General features: G+C 35.7%; 1 protein-coding gene across 16 annotated transcripts in view; it reads right to left on the bottom strand.

Moving 5' to 3' along the window:
• Nucleotides 1–20,369, bottom strand: part of PCDH15 (protocadherin related 15) — an 803,588-nt gene extending 783,219 nt beyond the window's left edge. For all 16 annotated transcript variants that reach the window (XM_004369889.1, XM_004369890.1, XM_023739508.1 and 13 more), the window contains exon 1: nucleotides 20,279–20,369. In XM_004369889.1, the coding sequence (XP_004369946.1) occupies nucleotides 20,279–20,369 (91 nt within the window). The remainder of the gene's footprint in view (nucleotides 1–20,278) is intronic.
• Nucleotides 20,370–21,016: the final 647 nt, after the last annotated feature.

Genomic DNA, 21,016 nt, shown 5'->3' with positions numbered 1-21,016 from the left:
CAAATAAATCCCAAGTTGTAATTGAATGAATGCCAGAGATAAGAATTTAGAGTTGAAATAGAATTTAAAAACCATCCAGAAGTTGCTGTATTTAATATATGTGGTAAAAAGCAATATCCATGGAGAAACTAATTACATGATCATGAATCTACTTTTCTTATTGTTTAATGCCAAGAATTATGGAAATAAGGAAACAAAGAAGCAAATAAGGAAGGAAGGAGAAAACAAAGGGAGGGAAGAAACGAGAGGAAAGGGAAGGAAGGCAGACAAGTGGGACACATTTTAGGTAACTGAGGAGCTGTGTTTTGCCGTGGTACGCAGTGGAATACCATCAGCTTTGGAATAAGCTGCAGCTGAATTTGTATCTTGTATAACTTACCTAGTAACCAGGGATAATTTAGTTTCTATAAGCCTCAGGATTTAGTAAATTCGTCATGAGGATTAAAGTTAACAGAGGTGAAGAGTCTAATAAAAAGCTTTGAAAATAGAATTTTTTATCAATTAAAACTCCTATTATTATTACACTTGTATCCAGTATAAGCCAGGCAGAATACGGAAGTATATGTCTGTTGAATTAATCAATTAATGATTAATGAATAATTGGTTTACTAGGATACAAACTAAACATCTGGCAATTAAATTATTAGTAAAATTTAAAGTTAGTGAGAATCCATGATTCCTAAGTGATTTTAGTAATGAAACATTAATTTTGTAGTCAATAACAATATTATTTTAATTTTCCATTGTTTTACTTGTATATATCAGTATACAATTTAATATATACATACATATATATAATACAGACATGAATATATATGTACTGTTTCTTTTATGGAACTAGTCTGGTTTAATATTTCTTAATAACTATTAAATTTTACTTGTACACATATTAACCTGTTATTTAGCGAGAGCTCTAATATTTGGGCAACTATTTTAGGGGAACATTAAAAATATTTTTATTAAGTCTTTTTTAAGTAAATTAATTCTAAATTATAGATTAAATTATTAATTACCACATCTATCCATCCTATTTACCAAATTATTTAGCTTTCCTTAGTATAAATGGGAGATTTACATTTTCACAGCTTAATAAAATTGTAGCATACCCTTTGAAGGAGGATGTGAGTTGGAAAAGCAGAGATTAGGTTTTGCCTGAAAATCACCTGTTCTTTTAACAAATGGAGAACCTGACATTGTGTGGATCCTGGGTAAATATTCTCCTTTTTTATCTATTTGTTATTTTTTTCTGGCCATTTTTCATACTAAATGTATGCCATTACCCATCTTACTTCGGCTAAGAAATCCCAAAACAAACTAGTTGGCATGTTAAAAAACTCCAAAAGCAACAGATGTGGGGGTTCTTTCTGTGGAGATGAAGAGCTTGGAATTGCTTTGCATGAAATTAGGTGTATTTCTTTTCCGACTACAATTAGTAATAGAGGCAGCTGTTCTTCCTGAGAGGATTTCATGAATTGATGGCCAGTGTATTAGAACCAAGAGAACCTCACATTGGCAAGGTCAAGATGGCTCATTTTTTTGCCACCTCCACAGCATATTGTTAGGTAAGCACAAATAATTATCTCTCTTTTAGGAGGCTGGTGTTTTGCAAAAAACTACTGATTATAGAAAACTGAGCAGTTTTGCTTTGCTTCGTTGTATCTTTGTGAAAGCCAACCTCTGTCTTTGAGACTCCTTTTCTAGGCAAAAAGAGAGGGAACGAAAAGTTGGATGGAAATGTAACGATAAATCCTAGACTTTTACATAAATTAACTGTCCTTTGTAGGGAAAAGAAAGTGTCAAATCCTAGCAAAGAAACCAACCAATTTAAAAGTATAAAACAGAAGATATGTGACGAGAAAGTCTTAAATCTTTTTTTTGTATATCATATTTCAGTGGCACATAGCAACAGATTTTTATGAGAACATTTTTATGCCATTTTCCTCACAGACAGTGCTTCAGGCAATTGAAATCAACTTGGATTAATTATTGTTGTTTGTAATCTGTACTCCAGGTTTGAAAAGCCATAAAGCATGTCTAAAAAATAAAACTGGGGATTGATATTTTTTACAGTGTTCTCACAAAGGAGTGAGCAAAAACGAATCTCTTAGAGTTGAAATGATTTTTGTTTCTTTCCATGTATTGGAATAAGAGGAATTTTACAAATGACAAATATATATATATATATATATAGTTTCCCGATTTAAAAGAAATATTCAGAGATTAGGATCTTAAAACACTCATTTAAAAAATCTAAATGTACTTACTTAAAAGTATTTATTGATATACTTGTGGGTATGAAATATCCTCACCCAGATAATGTGATGAGACTTAGACTGAATTTTGTCTAGGTGTGAGAATGGACGTATGTGGCCATGCTGGGAAGGCTGAACACTGGCAGATTCAAGAAAAAGGAATGATGTGAACTGTCCTATCCAAGAGGGCACACACACCAAGAACTGTATCCAAGCTGAAGATTCTGCTGTAAAGGACAGGCACAAAAACAAGCAATTTCATGAATCCAACTATGGAGATACTGGCTGAAACTTATGTAAAAAAAAACTTTAATGGAAGACTGACAGCTAAGCTCACAGGTAAAAGTAGTCAGTCCTTAAACACAAACTGCCAGCATAGAGAGTGAACTCCATATAAAACATCCACTTATAAAAATAAATAATACTCAGTTCTTACTTTCAAGGCTCTCTCAGTCTAGTTAGGGAAATAGATGAGTAAAAACATTTCTTTTTATTAAAAAAAAAAAAAAAAGAGTAGCTCCTGAGGCTGCAAATATACAACCAAATACCTCATGGGATTTGGCTCCTTGGTTTGGAGGTTTAGGGTCATGGTTTCATGGGACATCCCAATTAATTGGCATAAAAAAGTGTTTAGTGCCTGTGTTCTACCTTCTAGTTTGTTTTGTAGTGCCTGGGGACTTAAAAGCTTTCAAGTGGCTATCCAAGGCACAACAAGTGGTCTCTATTCACTTGGAGCAACAGTGGAAGAAAGAGAGTCAGGAATAGGACGAGGATATGGAATGTGTGGCTAATTGCCTCCGTGAACAACTGCCTCCTTTGCCATGAGACCAGAAGAACTGGATGGTGCCTGGCTACCATTACTGAACATTTTGATCAAAGATTCCATAGAAGAATCCTCATCAAAAGGGGGAAAATGCAGACCAGAATCTCATACGCTCAGGGACTCTCGACTTCCTGGAGCCATGAAGGGTGGATGAACCCCTGAAACTATTGCTCTGAGATAATCTTTAAAATTTAAATGAAAAATATCCCCTGCTGTCCTCTTAGAACCGAACAACAGTCTAGCTTAACTAGCAAAAAAGATCTGCCTTGCCCATTATGCTCTTTTAAGAACTATCTACATGGGATCAAATTGACAACAGCAACTCAAAAGATTAGATAGGAACCTTAGGGGGCAGTGAGTTTATCTTAATGAGGGAGGAACAACTCAGAAAAAGAGAGTGAGAATGGTCGTACAACTCAAAGAAGGTAATCAATGTCACTAAATTGTACATGTAGAAACTGCTGAACTGGTGTATGTTTTGCTGTGTATATTCTCAACAACAACAACAAAATAAATAAAATTTAGAAAAAAAAGAATGAGAAGGATTGTCGATAAAATTTAATAAACCTGTTCTGACATATGTTTTTCATTTATTTTAGATGCATCGTCCCAAATAACTTTTTATATTAAACCTGTTCAAAATAATTTTGAAATCTCAAATCTGAAAGGATAGTCACCAAATACTTCAGAAATACATTTCAGAAGTGCTAGCAAGGATATTTTCCAACCCCTCCCCCCCCTTTCTTTTAGTTGCATATAATGACCTTTAGCAATAGAATCCAGTTGGTAAGTATGATTTGCTAATATATTCAAATACATGAGGAGAGTCCATTTTGAGAATCTTTGAGGTTAGAATATCATTTTAACCTTTTGTGCATACTTTTAAAATCCACTTATACTCCTAAAACATCTTAAAATGAAGGAAGTCTGTCATATATTTAAAAAAAAATACATATACTTGGTCTTTGTTAGAGCAATATATCTTCTAATCTGGTATACACCCACAAAAGTTTCTGTTTGAAATTACGACATGCAAATCACAAAAAGACATCTTGAATGAGATTCAGTTATTTTCAAAGTTTATTGAATATATTTTTCATATTCTAAGTTATTGATATTTGTAAAAATCCACCCACTTTGTTTACTCCAGGAAAATACATTAGCAATATTTAAATTACAGCATTTCATATCAATACATTTTCCCAAGGCCAATAAGAATTATTCCTAGTTAGCATCTCCCTGTCTTAGAGGACATGATTGAATGCCTTCTGTTTTAAAAGTATTTCTCACAAGTTTCCAGTTACTGTTATTAGCAATTCCATCACTGGCTGGTTGTTATTTCCACTAATCATCCGCATTGATGGGATAGGGCCAATAAAAGATCTAGAATTACAGATTTCTTTCCCATAACATTTGCATAATGTGTCTTTTAACATTAGCATGGGCATTGTACTAGTCTACTTACAAGGAATTTTCAGTAAATAGAAGCTGCTTTTCTTACCATTTTTACTGTGTAAGTTACCCTGACTATGTCTGTATATGTGTATTGCATGTATTATACGTGTATTACTGTGTGTATATGTGCACTGGACAATATTTGTTCTAGGTTTCTTTATCTGAGAATATATCTCACTTTATATTTTCAAATGAACTCCTATAGAATTGATAAACAGTGCAATTTGACAAAGGTACTAGTTTGAGTTTAAATTTTAGAAATTTGGAGGTTAAATTAAAAGCTTTTCAACCTTCACTACCATTGGGAAAGAAACTGGATGGCATTGCCTTTAAAATGTTCCTCATTTGATAATAGAAGGAAGCTCTAGCAGTATTTAAATGTATGTGTGTGTGGCACACATGTGCACATGTGCATATGTTTAAAGATCGACTCTGAGAATTTTTTTCTTTTCCTAAAATGCTATCCCAAATCCTTTCTGTAACAAGTGAAGTTAAAAGTCCAGATCAGATTACCTTTTTATTTTATTTTTTATTGTACTTTAGATGAAGGTTTACAGAACAAACTAGCTTCTCATTAAACTATTAGTACACATATTGTTTTGTGACATTGGCTGCCAACCCCACGGCATGTCAACACTCTCCCCTTCTCTACCTTGGGTTCCCCATTACTAGCTTTCCTGTCCCCTCCTGCCTTCTCGTTCTTGCCCCTCGGCTGGTGTGCCCATTTAGTCTTGTTTTGATTTATGGGCCTGTCTAATCTTTGGATGAAGGGTGAACCTCAGGAGTGACTTCATTACTGAGCTAAAAGAGTGTCCAGGGGCCATACTCTCGGGGTTTCTCCAGTCTCTGTCAGACCAGTAATTCTATTTTTTTTTTGTGTGTGTGTGTGTGTTAGAATTTTCTTCTACATTTTTCTGCAGCTCTGTCTGAGAATCTCTATTGTGATCGCTGTCAGAGCAGTCAGTGCTGGTAGCCAGATCCCATCAGTTGTGCTGGACTCAGTCTGGTGGAGGCTGTGGAACTTGTGGTCCATCAGTCATTTGGACTAATTTTTCCCTTGTGTCTTTCGTTTTCTTCATTCTCCCTTGTTCCAGACGGGATGGGACCAGAGGAGTATCTCAGATGGCCGCTCACAAGCTTTTAAGACCCCAGACACTACTCACCAAAGTAGAATGTAGAACATTTTCTTTAGAAACTGTGTTATGCCAGTTGAGCTATTTGTTCCTCAAGACGATGTTCCCCAGAGCCCTCAGCCCAGTAATTTGGTCCCTCAGGGAGTTTGCATATGTCTATGGAGCTTTCATGACCTTACCTTGGACAGGTTGTGCTGGCTTCCCCAGTGATTTGTACTGTTTTACCCTTCACCAAAGTTACCACTTATCTATTGTCTATTTAGTGTTTTTCCATGCCCACCCCTCCCCTCCCTTGTAACCATAAAAGATTGTTTCTTTTTGCATGTAAACCTTTCCATGAGTTTTTATAGTAGCGGTCTCATACAATATTTGTCCTTCTGTGACTGACTTATTTTACTCAGCATAATGCCCTCCAGATTCATCCACATTGTGAGACGCTTCACAGATTCATGATTGTTCTTTATTGTTGCATAGTATTCCATTGTTTGTATGTACCGTAGTTTGTCTATTCATCTGTTGATGGGCATTTAGGTTGTTTCCTTCTTTTTACTATTGTCAACAATGCTGCAATGAACATGGGTGTGCATACGTCTATTTGTGTTTTGGCTCTTATTTCTCTAGGATATATTCCCAGGAGGGGACTTGCTGGATCATATGGTATTTCTATTTCTAACTTTTTAAGGAAGCACCATATCGTTTTCCAAAATGGTTATACCATTTTGCATTTCCACCAGCAGGGCATTCAGATTACCTTTTTAAAGTATAACCAGAGGTTAGAAATATAAAGTAACTAAAGTAAAAAAAAAAAAAAAAAAAATCCTTACTGAGCTTTCTGGAATCTAGATTAGCTGATGGGAGGCAGAAAGATAACAAGAGTTGAGCAAGGGGAGACGGTGAGAGAAAGAGATGGAGAGGACCAAAAAAAAAAAAAAGGAAAGAAACAGAAAAATGAATATGGAAGTGAAGGTTGGCAGAAACCTACAGAAAATAAAGAGAGAGAAATATGCACATATGAGTGAAGAAGTAATAAAGAAAGCTTTTACAAGAAGTAATTAAATAAAATCAACAAAAAGTTGAAGGATGTAGATAAAAATAAGAGGAAAAAATGATAAAGGTATAAACACCAGTTACTGGTTTCTATTATTCCTGGCACTTTAATAAGTGTAGCTGAGAAATTCACAGACTAGATGGCAAGAAATTCATACAAAAAATTATAGATCTTAGGAGTATGTAGAAGATACAGTGACTGTTCGAAGAAAGGAGTGGTCAGTTTAATACATAATGTGTGGGCATGTCTGTGTGCATGTATGTGTTTATATGTGTTAGCACTTTTAGACAAAGCAATCCTAAAGGAATATTGATTAGTGAGAAGGAAGCATTAAATCTAACTTGCTTCAATTTGAAAATAATAATAATTATTATATGCCAATAGCATGTATTTATCAGTTCCATATACTAGAAAACATGCTAAGTAATTTATATGCATAATGTTAGTTTATCCTAAAAGAAATCTAATCAAAGAGCTATGATTCTCCTTGTTTGACAGATGGGAGAACTGAATCTTAGATTGCATAACTCATCAAAAACTACATAATGATTTTGCCAGGATTTTAAAAAAAATCTAACTGATTCCATTACTTAATGCTCTCAACTACTACGCTATAATTAACTTTTCATATCTATATACTACTGATATTTTATCATGTATTAATCCTGTCAGCTTTACTTTTTCTTTGTCTGTATTTGTAAGTTTATAGTGTGCCAGGTTTGAATCTAATGCAGTTTGTAATTAATTTTCCAAATAATTCAAAATTATTTCTAAAAATCAGTGACTAACTGCAGCTGGCAGGATTATTAACACACTTTCAGGCACACAAAATAAATGTCCTCCTTTTAACTACAACCCACAACAATCTACAGTATATTGATTTATATTTGCATTCTCTAACCTTTTTGCTGATAGTTCATATGAGGTGGGCAATAACATTTATGAGGCCAAGAATGTATCTTACTTGTCTGACATTCCTATAACTTAGCATAGAGTTAGCGTATGGTAGGTGTTAATAAAATATATTGAATGAATGAACATATGACATGAATTATTCTCAGATTCCATCAATCTCCTTAAGTTTCATGCAGCAGGGTCCATATTGCTGGATTTATATGGTACTACAGCACTTTTTACTGAGGCTACCATATACAGTGGTTAAGAGTACAGCAGCTTGAACCAGGTTGCCTGAGCAAGGATCATGGCTCTTAGATGTAGGATCTATGTGACAGTGAGCAAGATAGCTTGATTTCTTTAAGCTTCATTTCCTCCTATGGAAAATAGAAATAATAACAATAATTATAGAACATATCTCGTAAGATTTTGTTGTTAGTTGTCGTCAAGTCAATTCAGATTCATGGCGAGCCCATGTGTGCAGAGCAGAACAGCTCCATAGACTTTTCAAGGCCATGACCTTTTGGAAGCAGATCTCCAGGCCTATCTTCCAAGGCACCTCTGGGTAGGTTTGAATTGCCAACCTTTAGGCTAGTGTCAAGCACTTAACTATTTGCATAAAGAGATTAAGTACTATAATATCTGCTTTGCTGATCATTCCTTTCTTCTTTTTGCTCTACCAGAAATCCAGTTCTTCCCAGAAGACATTATTTTCTCTGTAGCCCTCTCAGTCATGGCTGTTTATTTTCTCTTATCTTTAATCACTAAGACCTGAGTTGAGGTAGATATTCTTGCTCCTTACTTCTGCTTACATATTACCACTATTGCCCCACTTAAAAAAAAATAAAAGCAAAAAAGCTTTGTAATTTACATCTCTAAACGGCCTACATTTCCTCTTCCTCCTATCCTCTCTTAATCCTACTCCAAACATTCACCCTCAATATTCCATCACAGCTGTTCCTTTCCAGGTCACAAACAAATGCTAATCCACTGTTCAGTTCTCACACCTCATCTCACTTGATCATACTTGACACAGCTGATCACTTTCTCCTTGAGATGTTTTTCTTTCGACTTCCAGTAAACTACTATCTCTTGGTTTTCTTCAAATTAACTGTCTTATATGTTAATATTCTTGCTGATTCTTCATCATTTCCCAGGATTCTTAACATCAGTGTCTCATGGCTCAGTTCTATCCATATTTATTCCTTTGATGAGGGTGGTCATTCAGTATTTCCAGATGCTTAGGCTAAAAATCTTGGTATCAAACCTTAATCATGTGTTATACCTTCAAAATATATCAGTAGATTGAACATTTTTAGCACCTCTATGATAGACATCCTGGCCTAAAACACCTTTATTTTCTGTTTGTAATACTGTGATAACCTTCTCACTGGTCTCCCTGATATTCACTGATTCTCAACAAAGTGGTGAAAGTGATTGTGTTAAAACTTGACTGAAATCATTTCAGTCTTCTACTTAAAACACCCCAGTGGATTTCCTTATTACTCAGAAAATAAAACAAAGTTGTTTCAAGTTCCTGCAAACTCTAGTCTCCCATCTCTTCCCTGATTGTATCTCCTATCTCCTCTCTGTCACTCAGCTCAGTACACCGACCACCACAGCTTTCTTGCTATTGTGTTTTTCTGACACAGTAGACATGGTCCCATCACAGCACTCCTTCACTCCTGGTCTCTCTGTCTTCGATGATTTTCTCAAAACAATCTACAGAGCTTATCCTCTCACTGCCTTCCAGAAACTTTGCAAAAAAAACCACCTTCTTAGTAAGTTCTTCCTGAACCATCTTATTTAAAATTGTATCTCCCTAAGCACTCCTTTGGAGCCCTGATGGTGCGGTGGTTAAGAGCTCAGGCTGCTAACCAAGAGGTCAGCAGTTCAAATCCACCAGCGGCTCCTTGGAAACCCTACAGGGCAGTTCTACTCTGTCCTATAGGGTTATGATTTGGAATCGACTCGATGGCAATGGGGTTTTTAAGCACTCTTCATTTCTTCCTGCTTAATTTTTTAATATGACCTTTTTCACATACTAACACACCACATAATTTACTCATTGATTTTATTTTCTGTCTTCTTTCAATGTACAGCAAAATCCACAAGGATGGGAATTTTTGTCTGTTTTGTTGTTTGCTCTATCTGCAAAACCCAGTAAAGGGCTTGGTATCTAGTAGCCATTTAAAAATATTTGTATAAAACTATGTAAGATTGTATTTGACATGTAATATTAAATATATTTGGAGCAGTGGTTAAGAGCTCGGCTGCTAACCAAAAGGTCTGCAGTTTGAATCCACCAGCCACTCCTTGGAAACCCTATGGGGCAGTTCTACTCTGTTGAATAGGGTTGCTGTGAGTCAGAATCAACCTGACGGCAATGGGTTTGGTTTTTTGGTTTGGATTAAACATATTAAAGTGCATGTACTTTATGTAAATATGCAATGTGAGTAGAGGAGAGTGTATAGTGTTTGTAAGGTGGTTGGCACATAGAAATCTCTCAATAAATGCTAGCTATTATTATTACAAACCTGATGTGCACATAAATTGGTGCGATCTAAATGTTTGCTATCCTTGAAAAAGTGAATGAAAATAATGAGCATAATGCATTGTTGGTTTTCCTTTATAAGGTTATATTTTCTTTCTCTGGGGATATCATCAGAATTACATTCCATGTATTCAGCAGAACAAGAGTGGTCCAACCTTGTTGGATTTTAACGACATAAAATATTGTCTGTATTAGTATTGTTCTTTTTACACATTATCTATCTAAGATTGAATAGCTCTCATCAGTATTCCAATTGTTCAGAAAAGTCTCTTAATAAACTCAGACCAGCTGAACAATCTAACTGAGAAGCCCTGAGGGGCAGTATAAGATCCTACAAGAGTAGGGAAGATTAGTAGCATAACTGGGCCACTGATCTCAGAAGCAGTCTCTGTAGAGTGAGCCGCCAGGATTATGAACAAATGCCCAGAGCAGCTGATAATCAGAGAAGAGGGAAGAAGATAGGAAAGACACCTGAAGACAGAATGGATTCAGAGTTTGAGTTTACTACAAACACTTTTCTAAACTATGCACTATTGTATACATAGGTTATATATATATTCATATATATAATACATACGTATATTTATATTTATATATATAAAGAGTATTTCCCTAAGCACCGACAGGAAACACATATGTATTGTGTAATATCACCATACCACTGGCATTAATTGATTATTTTGTCTCATTTTCATTGTTGAGCAGTGAACATGCAGTTACGTGAACATACTGTGAAAGGGAAATTAGAGAGAAAAATTTTCGAGGAGAATATCCTCTTTCCTCAAGGAGAAGATCTCGTTTAAAGCTCATAAAATTTCCAATTTTGTTTATTATAGAATATGGCTCATTATGGAAATATAAACAAGAGTGGAACAAGCTCAAAATTAGGGAACAGAAGGAAGAATATTCACCAGGGAGACGGGGTCGAAATTTGATACACAATCAAAAAAGGTCAGCACAAAGAACCTCTGAGAAAGAAAGTTGCAGAAAAAGTAGATCAATAATGTTGTTTGCTGAAATACCAGAAAATTATAGGATTTGCCCAAGAAAGTAGTCACTGGAGGCCCTAGTGAATGTAGTTTCACTAGAGTTGTAAGAAAAACCAAATTGCAGACCTTAAGGGAATTGGTGAAGAAGCGGTGGTAACAGGTATATAGATTTGAGAGGAAAAGATCCAAATAAGAAAAGGCACTCTACTGTGAGTTGTATGAGCCACCGATGACTCAGAGCCAAGCAAGATTATTTTTTTCCTCAATTGCAATTTCTATTAAGAACATTTCAAATGAATTCTGCCTTTTTGACTATCAGGATGTAAGCATTTTATTTTTCAGTAGTTTGGAATTTTTTAGGTTGTTAGAATCACAAAGGAAAGCATCTACCTTACCAAAGAGTCACCATGGATTTTATCTGCATTGCTGGGACCTTTAAGTTAAGTAGACCTTTAATTTTTTTCCCCCTGCCTTATCAACAGGGCAAAGGAGAATATCTGAAGTATCAACAACTGACAATTCTTAAGTTGGAAATAACTTCTCCGTGTATAAGTGTGTCTTTTTCTGCATGAGTATGTGTGTGTGTGTATGTTAGCAGAGAGTACCTGCGAGGTACAATAATTGGTCTTCCACTTATCAGAGCTCTATTTTTTTTTTTTTTCATGCTCTTTTGCTCTCTGCATTCCAGGACATTTAGATGGACTTTAAGTGAGCCTATTACTCAAGCACATAAAAGCTATTGAACAGATTTCCTCTAGGCACGTGATCAGACTTTAGAGAAGTAACAGAGCTTATAGTTTGAACTTTAAATTGGGAAATTGATGCTGAAAAAAGAAAAGACACATGCTTTCAAATCTTTAAATTAAATCCATTTTGAGGATAAAAGGATCCACAAGATTACTCACTTTCAGAAAAGAGGCGACAAGAAATGCAATAGTGGGTACAACCTCCAAGAAAAGAACAAAGTTAAACTTTCATCAGGGGATGAAATTTACATTTTTAGGAAAATTCTATTGATGTCAGCATTGAAAGTAACAATGCTCTTTCTTGTCAGCCCGTTCTAAATGTCACATATAGTATGTACTCCAGACAATGTACAAAAGTTAATAGTTTATAAACCTTCAAAAAAACAAAAAGGCAAACATTCAGGATTTTAGCTCAAACAGGAAAACAATGAAGTTATTGCTGAAAGTGGAATTTACCCTCCGTAATAAAAATAAACCTTACAATGATGGAATAAGTTAAGGAGTATACAAGGAAAGACATCTAAAATGTATTAAGATAAAACTAATTTTCATATCAATATATGCTATGTATGTTATTATTTTTGTCTAAAATGTGTATCACTTATGTGTATGTGTCTATCTATCCATCTATCTATATCTATCTGCTCTGTTTCTCTCTCTGTATGCTGCCTTAATACATCATATATAACGAATGGTTAGGAAGTCACGGGACAACCAGTTTCATTGAAATTTATTTAGGTATGCTCCCCAGTAATCATTTTTAATTTTATAACTGAAACAGACTCAAAAGAATCAATTGTATTTTATTTGTACAGAGAAAGTTAATGCTAACAGGAGGAGGATAATCATCAAGCTTAGAAATGGGGAACTCAAAGAATAAGAAAATCTTAAAAGACGTTCAGCACCATCTAGGAGAGTCAAAGAATGCCCTACAAAGAAGAAATTCTCAGTTCAGGAGGCATAAATAGCCTGGGAGCACTGAAAGGTCGGAGGTTCAAACCCACCCGCAGCTCAGGGAGAAAAGACCTGGTGATCTGTTCCCATAAAGATTACAGCCTAGAAAACCATATGGAGCAGTTCTACTCTGTCATATAGGATCACCGTTTAAGTCAGAATTGATTTGACAGCATAAAACAGTAACGACTATTCTTATAGGGGTATTATTTTTTTTTTAACTATCTCTTTAAGACATCTAATGGAGTCTGATGGTGCAGTAGTTAAGAGATATGGCTGCTAACCAAAAGACCGGCAGTTTGAATCCACCAGCCACTCCTTGAAAACCCTACGGGGCAGTTCTACTCTGTCCTATAGGGTCACTATGAGTCGACATCAACTTGACGGCAATGGCTTTGGTTTTTTTTTGGTTAAGGCATCTAAGAGGGGGAAATATCCTGCCTGGAAGCAGAAGAATTTCAGCTTATTGGACAGTTACATTTTCTTACAACTACATATCAGCATTGCCATTTATATGTCACTGTCTTCTAAGTTTAATTAGCATAAATCAGTGTCAATCAACCTCATGCCCTCTGGATGCATTGATAAAAATAAAATTTCCACGCCGCTACCATTTAACATCAGACCCCAGAACACAGCTCCCCCTTAAATGATTGATATGTCTACCACAGCATTAAATGAGGCATTGGTTGCATAAAAATATCATTGAAAAAGCTACAACTTCAAGGTGTGTTTATTAATTTGGAGAGAAATGAAGCAATATACACACGTGCACACATGAGCACAAAGTACTCTTTTACAAAAAGGCATACATCTTTATAAATATAATTACAAATAATAACACCCCTAACCCATTGCTGTCAAGTCATTTCTGACTCATAGCGACCCTATACAACAGAGTAGAACTCTCCATAGGGTTACCAAGGCTGTAAATCTTTACAGAACCAGACTGCCACATATCTCTCTTGTACAGTGGTTGGTGGGTTTGCATAGCTGACCTTTCCGTTAGCAGCCGAGCACTTAACAACTGCACTACCAGGGCTACTCACAAATAACAACAGTAAAGAAAATTATTTTTTGATCATTGTTCATGTCAAATACTGTGCTAAACTGTATAAAGGTAACTTTCAGAGAGCTATTATTATGATTTCTTTCATAATGATAAGGAAAGTGAGCTTTGGAAAGTATTGTGACTTGTCGAGGTTATTCACTGTGTCCCTTCACAGTTGTTCTGGTTGTGTGCTACATAAGGACTCCATTGACATTACATACTGGCCTCCAGGCTGAGTTCCTGAGCATCTAAGGACAACTCTTCTTTAATAAACTCATGTTGGTTTTCATGGTGTGCACACAATTAGGGAATCACACACACCACACATATACACCACCACCACCACTACCACCACACTCAGGTTCACACATACATTTTAGAAGTTCTTCTAATAACTTTTTGGTAAACTTTTCTCAAAATGTTATGATACATACATTTTTTTCTTTTTTACCAAATAATTTTATTATATGACAGTAATATATATTCAATATGGGGAATTTAGAAAGTTAAAAGGAAATAACAACAACAACGAAAACTATTAAACCCATGTCTTAGTTATCTAGTGCTGCTATAACAGAAATACCACAAGCGGGTGGCTTTAACAAACAGAAATTTTTTTTCTCACAGTTTCAGAGGCTAAAACTCCAAATTCAGGGTGCAGGCTCTAGGGGAAGGCTTTCTCTCGCTGTTGCTCTGGAGGAAGGTCCTTGTCTTAGATTCTGCTCCTGGGCAATCTTCATGTGGCTTGGTATCTCCCTTCCCCCATCTCTGTTGCTTGCCTGTCCTAATCTGCTCTTTCTATATTTTGTAAGAGATTGACTCAAAACACCTTACGCTAATCCTGACTCATTAACATGACAAAGACAACCCATTTCCAAATGGGATTACAACCACAGGCATAAATGTTAGAATTTACAACATGTATTTTTGGGGTCACAATTCAATCCATAACATACTACCCTTTGGCCCCCCCAAATTCATGTCCTTGCCACATGCAAAACACATTCACCCTATCACATCATCCCAAAAGTCTTAAATCAACTCCAAGCCCAAAAATTTCATCTTCTGAATCATCTACATCAAATATGGGTGAGACATTAGGCATATTCCATCCTGGGGCAAAATTCCTCTTCATCTGTGAACCTGCAAAATCTAGACTACAAGTTACCTGTTTCCAAAGTATAATGGTGGAACAGGCACAAGATAGACATTTCCATTACAAATGGGAGAAACTGGAGGGAAAGAAGGAATAACAAGCACAAAGCAAGTCCAAAACCCAGCAGAACAATTTACATTAGCTTTCAAGTCCTGAAAATAATCCTCTGTTCTTTGGGATCATCTGGGTAATTGCCTCGCCCTATAGAATCTGGGTGTCGGCCACACCCTATGAATTCTGGGTGGAGGCCCCTTGGCCCTGGGCTTCAGTGCCACCTTCCAGACCCTCTGTGATGACAACTCTCTTCCCCTTGGCTTAGGTAGCCCCATACTCCTCGTCTCTTTTAGTGGCGACCCTACCCCCTCAGCCCAGCAGGCCCATTCTTCTGCCCCTTGTGCATGGCAGCCCCATCCCCTCAGCTTTAGTGTGCCCCTGGCACACTTTGACAGCTGCCCTATACTCCGGAACTGAGCTGGCCAAGATTCGACTCTATGAAATCCAGGAGACTGTGGCCCCACCCTTTGAGATCCAGGAGACCGTGGCTCCACCCCTTGAAACCGAGAAAGTCCTGCTTCCTGTGCTCTTTACAATAGTTCTGCTAATATCATAGCTGCTCCAGGTCCTTTTCTTTTCTTAGAGGAAAACAGATGTAGCTCTTTTGGCCTGTTTACTCCCTATAGAATTCCAAGAGGCAGACATTGTTCTTTCCTTTCATTCTTTCTCTGTCCCCTTTAGTCTAAGCCGATGGGTTTTTTGTTGTGGTAGCTGGTGATATCCATCAGTCACAGGTTTAATCTCTTTAACAAAAGATTGTGTAGCCATGTCCTTGGTGAACATTCTAGGATACGTTTCCTTAGTTTGCACAACAGAATTTTCCAAATCTTTAAGTTCTGTTTGTATTATGTGCAGTTCATTTTTTAAGTCCATCTCTTTCTTCTCGTATTTTACTATAAGTGACAAGAAGAAACCACGTAGCCCCTTTAAGATCTTGCATAGAAATCTCATCAGCCAGATATCCAAGTTCATCATTTACAAGTTCTACCTTCCACCAAACATTTGAACATAATTCAGACAAATTAATTGCCACTGCGTAAAAAGCATCACCCTTCTTCCATTGTCCAATAACATGTTCATAATTTTCTTTTAAAGCCTCACCAGAAGCAGATTTAATGTCCACATTTCTAGCAACATTCCGTTTCTGGTGCCATATGTATTCCCTAAGATGATAGAGACTTTCTCTCTAGCTCTCTTCACTTCCCTCTGAGCCCTCACTAGAAGTGTCTTTCACATCCATAATTCTATCAACAATCTCTTCAAGGCAATCTAAGCTCTTACTATTAGACACCTTAAATCTCTTCCAGCCCATACCCATTACCCAGTTCCAAAACCGCTTCCACATTTTAGATATTTGTTGGAGCAGCACCCCTCCTTCTCGCCACCAAATTCTGTCTTAGTTATCTAGTGCTGCTATAACACAAATACCACAAGTGGGTGGCTTTAACAAATAGAAATTTATTTTCTCACAGTTTAGGAGGCTAGAAGTCCAACTTCTGGTTGCCAGCTCTAGGGGAAGCTTTTCTCCCTCTCTGTAGGCTCTGAAGGAAGGTTCTTGTCTTTCTGAGCTTCTACTCCTGTGTGATTTTCATTTGACTTGGTATCTCTTTTCCCATATCTCTGTTTCTTGCTTGTCCTAATCTGCTGTTTTTATATCTTGTAAGAGATTGACTCAAAACACACCCTACACTAATCCTGTCTCCTAAACATGACAATGACAGCCCATTTCCAAATGGGATTATAACCACAGGCATAGAGGTTAGGATTTACAATACATATTTTTTGGGGACACTATTCAATCCATAACACCCCACCACCCATATATCATCTTCTCTTCTTACTCTCCCTCCTTCCCTTTCATTGTTCATTCATTTACTCAATATCAAAACAAACCAAAATAACAATACAAACTATTTGCTCAATTTATTTTATTTATGCCACCATGAAAACTATTTGAGAACAGGGGCCATATTTTAAAAATCTTTTATCCCCACAACAAACAACTTAGCACATGGGCCTCCTTTCCCTGCTTCCCAAAGGCACCACCTCCCCAAGTTCCCCACATTCAAATTAGGAGCAAGGTACATGTTCCCATTCAAATAAAATCGCCAGGACCAGGAATGGATTAAAAGATAAGCTAAAATATCAGTCTTAATTATCTCTTAGAGGGGAAAAAATAAAAGACAGAGACACCATTAACTACAAATCTGCCTGGTTCTCTGATTATAGTTCTATCAGCTAAAATCTGACTTTTTAAGTTTAATATAATAATATTAACCTCACTTATGATATTAATGCTGATTAGATACATAGTCATCAACCAAATGAAATTTCCACTATGGAAGAGACCATCTAAATTTTTTACTACTCCATCTAAAAACTTATCGCAGCAATCGGAATGAGAAATTTTAAAAGCATCCAAAATTTTGCCAAAGTTTTCTAATTAAAAAAAAATCTGTTACAAAAAACAATAATTATACAATATATTTTCTTAGATGCAATTTCACATAATTGGATAACACGAGCTATTCCATTTTAGAAATAATATTCATTAAAAAGTTTCTTCTTTTTTTCTTCCACCTTCCTGTGCCTAACTAAGGAAATGCACAAAGAAGTACATGAAACTGTTCTTAATTAAAAGTCCAGAAGATTCCTTCTGTTTAACATGATGAGAAAAGCCTAGAATTTTATACAAATAATTCTAAAACTATCATTTTCTCCTTTACTCTTCTCTTCCTAAAGCTACTATGTATGCAAATCAGTTATCAGTTATCAAAACAAGCTAATCTAATCAGCGGATTATCTATGACAAAGCATTCCTTTTTTGCTTTTATTTCTATTTATTTATTTTTGCTTTTTCTCACAACTTTCTATCATGTTATGATCATCGCCATTCCCTTCCTTCTATCCAACCAGATACCCAAAGCATTTGGATATAAAAATTGCTTTAAAAAACTCATATCACTTATTTTAGTTAGTCACATTTTGTGTTATCTATATTTTGCCAAGGTCTCACTTTATCCTTGCACAGTATGGGCTAACAATTACATGAGTTAAAACAAACAAAAAATAGTAAACTATGAAAATCATTTTTAGTCACACATAACTGAACAACTGAATAAAAACCAATGTCAAAGAGCTCCTGATTGGGTGAGGTCAGAGATAAGTAAAGACCTGAGAGGAGACCTAAGGGAATAGAAGGTGTTGTTACCTCTGGGGGCTCACTGGATGCTTAAAGTATGAAAAAATGCTGTAATAAATGTAAAATTAAGAAATCTCTATAAAACACTATACAAAAAACCTTAGTTTATCTGTCACACTTCCCATCTCTTCAATCTTCCTAAGAATTGAGTCACTTTTACAGGAAGAGAGAACTGAGAAGGCTTTCTAACCGTGATTATAGGGGATTCATCCATGAGGGTAATATTTTAGGGAGCGGCCCTACTGTATATGATCACTTGTCAGGTGTAGAGTTCCACTCTGCTTCGGAAAGCAGACTACATATGGCCAATAGTAACCTGATAATTGTTATTTTTGAAGCTATGTGAGTACATTTATGAAAGACCAAGTGCTACAATGAGCTTGTTAAGGAAATCAATCTATGGTATTACAGGTTAAACCCGGAGTAATTTCCTTTGATAACTTAAATTACATTGCTAAAAAGTGCAGGGTTTGTGAATGTCTATGTAATGTGAGGAATGACAGATAATCCTGCCCTATTCAGTGTGAACACTAAAAAAATCAATGGTTCCTCACATTCCAGGATACGAATAAAAATAGAATGCCTGGTGACATAAATACCAACCCACCGATTTGTCATCTACTCCTGATTCACAATTTAAAATCTGTTCCTGTAATATAAAGTCATGCTGTTTTTAATTTCGTTGATTTTGTTTGTTTTGCTTCACCATAGCAGATATTTATTTATTTATCATTACAATTTTATTCATCTTTAGACTGGAGATTGACAATCTTCGTAAATGGCAAACCCATGAACATTAAATTCAGACACACAAGAAGTAAACACTGTGCTAATTAGCAGAACCATTCAGGGGATGAGGCTGTTGACTTTATGAAAAAAGTTATTATTGTCAGTTATTTTGAAAGCCCCAAAAGAGACATAGCCTCCTAACTATTGAGAGTGAGAATGTCCTGATGCATGCACAATTTAAACACTGTTTGGGATAAAATCAAATTAACCCATCTATCTTTAGATCAATCAGTTTAGCCAAGCAAAACACAAAAGAAACCCACATTCTCCACTGTAGCTGATAGTAATTAGATAACAAGGCAACAAAGATGAGGAGATGGTTGTTTGCCTATGTCCCCTTGAATATGGAGCAAATTTTGAACAAAATCAAGACACATTAAAAAAAAAAAGAAGAATGAGGCTCAGTTTTCTTGAATAGTAAACTTCTAGAGAGGGACGCTTTGCCCATTTTTTTTGCTTCTATTAAAGTAAAAGTATTATATATCTTCTACCTCTCATTATGTGGTATTCAAACCACATAACAGATGTCTCCAATACTGAAATACCTTAGAGGCACATTTGGGCCACTGTAGACTTCAATGTGTTAAACGGTCCTTAAGGAGCCTGAAAACTAATACATCTTTCTAAAGTGACAGACTTACTATTAGGGAATGACTTAAGAAGTCTAATGCCCAGGCTTTTACTTTTTTTTTTTTTCACTCTTTCCAAATGAAATAATGAGGAGTGAAACAATGCAATTTCCAAGTAAAGTGCTAACAATAAAATCACTTCTAGTTTTGAGGCCTTTGAGGAATCTTTTCTCCTGGGAAATTTCTGTGCATTTTGTATTTCCAAGCTTTTTTTTCAGATCTTGTTTGCGTTTTTCAAGGGTTAGTAAATAGAATTTTTTTTTTTTTTTTTTTTTGGTCATAGTAATTGAGCATTTGCTTAGTGAGAATCAGTAAGCATTCAAATAGAGGCCACATGTTGGATTTTCTACCATGCTACAATCTTCATTAAGAAACAAAGTGCATCTGATGCCACTTTTTATTTCAATTAAAGTAAATTATTGTATAGAGCTAACGACCTTTTAAAATGAGCTACAAGTTAGCATTATTCACTTCTGCATTGTGTTTCATTTTCTATTTAATAAGAGGAATCTTGGGTAACTCTAAAGGTCAGACTAAATGCAGCCTTACCATCGTCGTACTGGCCCAAGGAGATTGTGAAGAGAGGGCCAAGGATAATCCCTGAAGCCAAACATTTCCAGAGATAAAACTGTCGCAACATCTTCTGTCAAATACCAGTCAAGGCTGATCTGCAATAACAGGAGGGAGAAAGGAAGATTTGACATGTGCATTAATCTGTTATAGGTGAACACAACTGTCACAGCAAAGAAAAGCCTAATGACTTCATAGTTAATTACCTGTGCCATGCAATCCATTAACGAAGTAACACGCTTTTTTAATGCACTGGAACACTTTATCGACATGAATTGGTAGAAAAGTAATCTTTTAAAAACGACATCTCTTCTGTTACTCAATTTGCAAGCAAATAGGTTGAGGAGTTAACAAACTGATGATATCAGAACCACACTCCCTTTAAAATTATGAATCAAATATTAATCAGTGTTAGTTAATAAAATTATGCTGCCTATAGCATAATTCAATTATAAAGTATATATTGCACTACAACAACTTAAGCTGATAAACTAATTCTTAATATTCTACAAAAGAATTTAAATGGAAATTGTTCTTACACAATTTAGTAGAAAGACTCAAAATTAAAATGCTAATTCTTTTCTAGTAGAGTGATAAGAGACTGATTTAACAATGCCAAGTTAGAGTAATAGTAAGTCATCACTTTTTACCACATCTGTCTTTCAAAAAGAATTTGAATTAATTTAATTTTAATTTCTTTCTTTCTTCTTTTATTTA

This window comes from Trichechus manatus, unplaced genomic scaffold (assembly GCF_000243295.1).
Source record: "Trichechus manatus latirostris isolate Lorelei unplaced genomic scaffold, TriManLat1.0 scaffold00007, whole genome shotgun sequence".
NCBI classification, from domain to species: domain Eukaryota; kingdom Metazoa; phylum Chordata; class Mammalia; order Sirenia; family Trichechidae; genus Trichechus; species Trichechus manatus.
The sequence above is the reverse complement of the archived record's forward strand: the minus strand, read 5'-3'. Positions and strand labels throughout refer to the sequence as shown.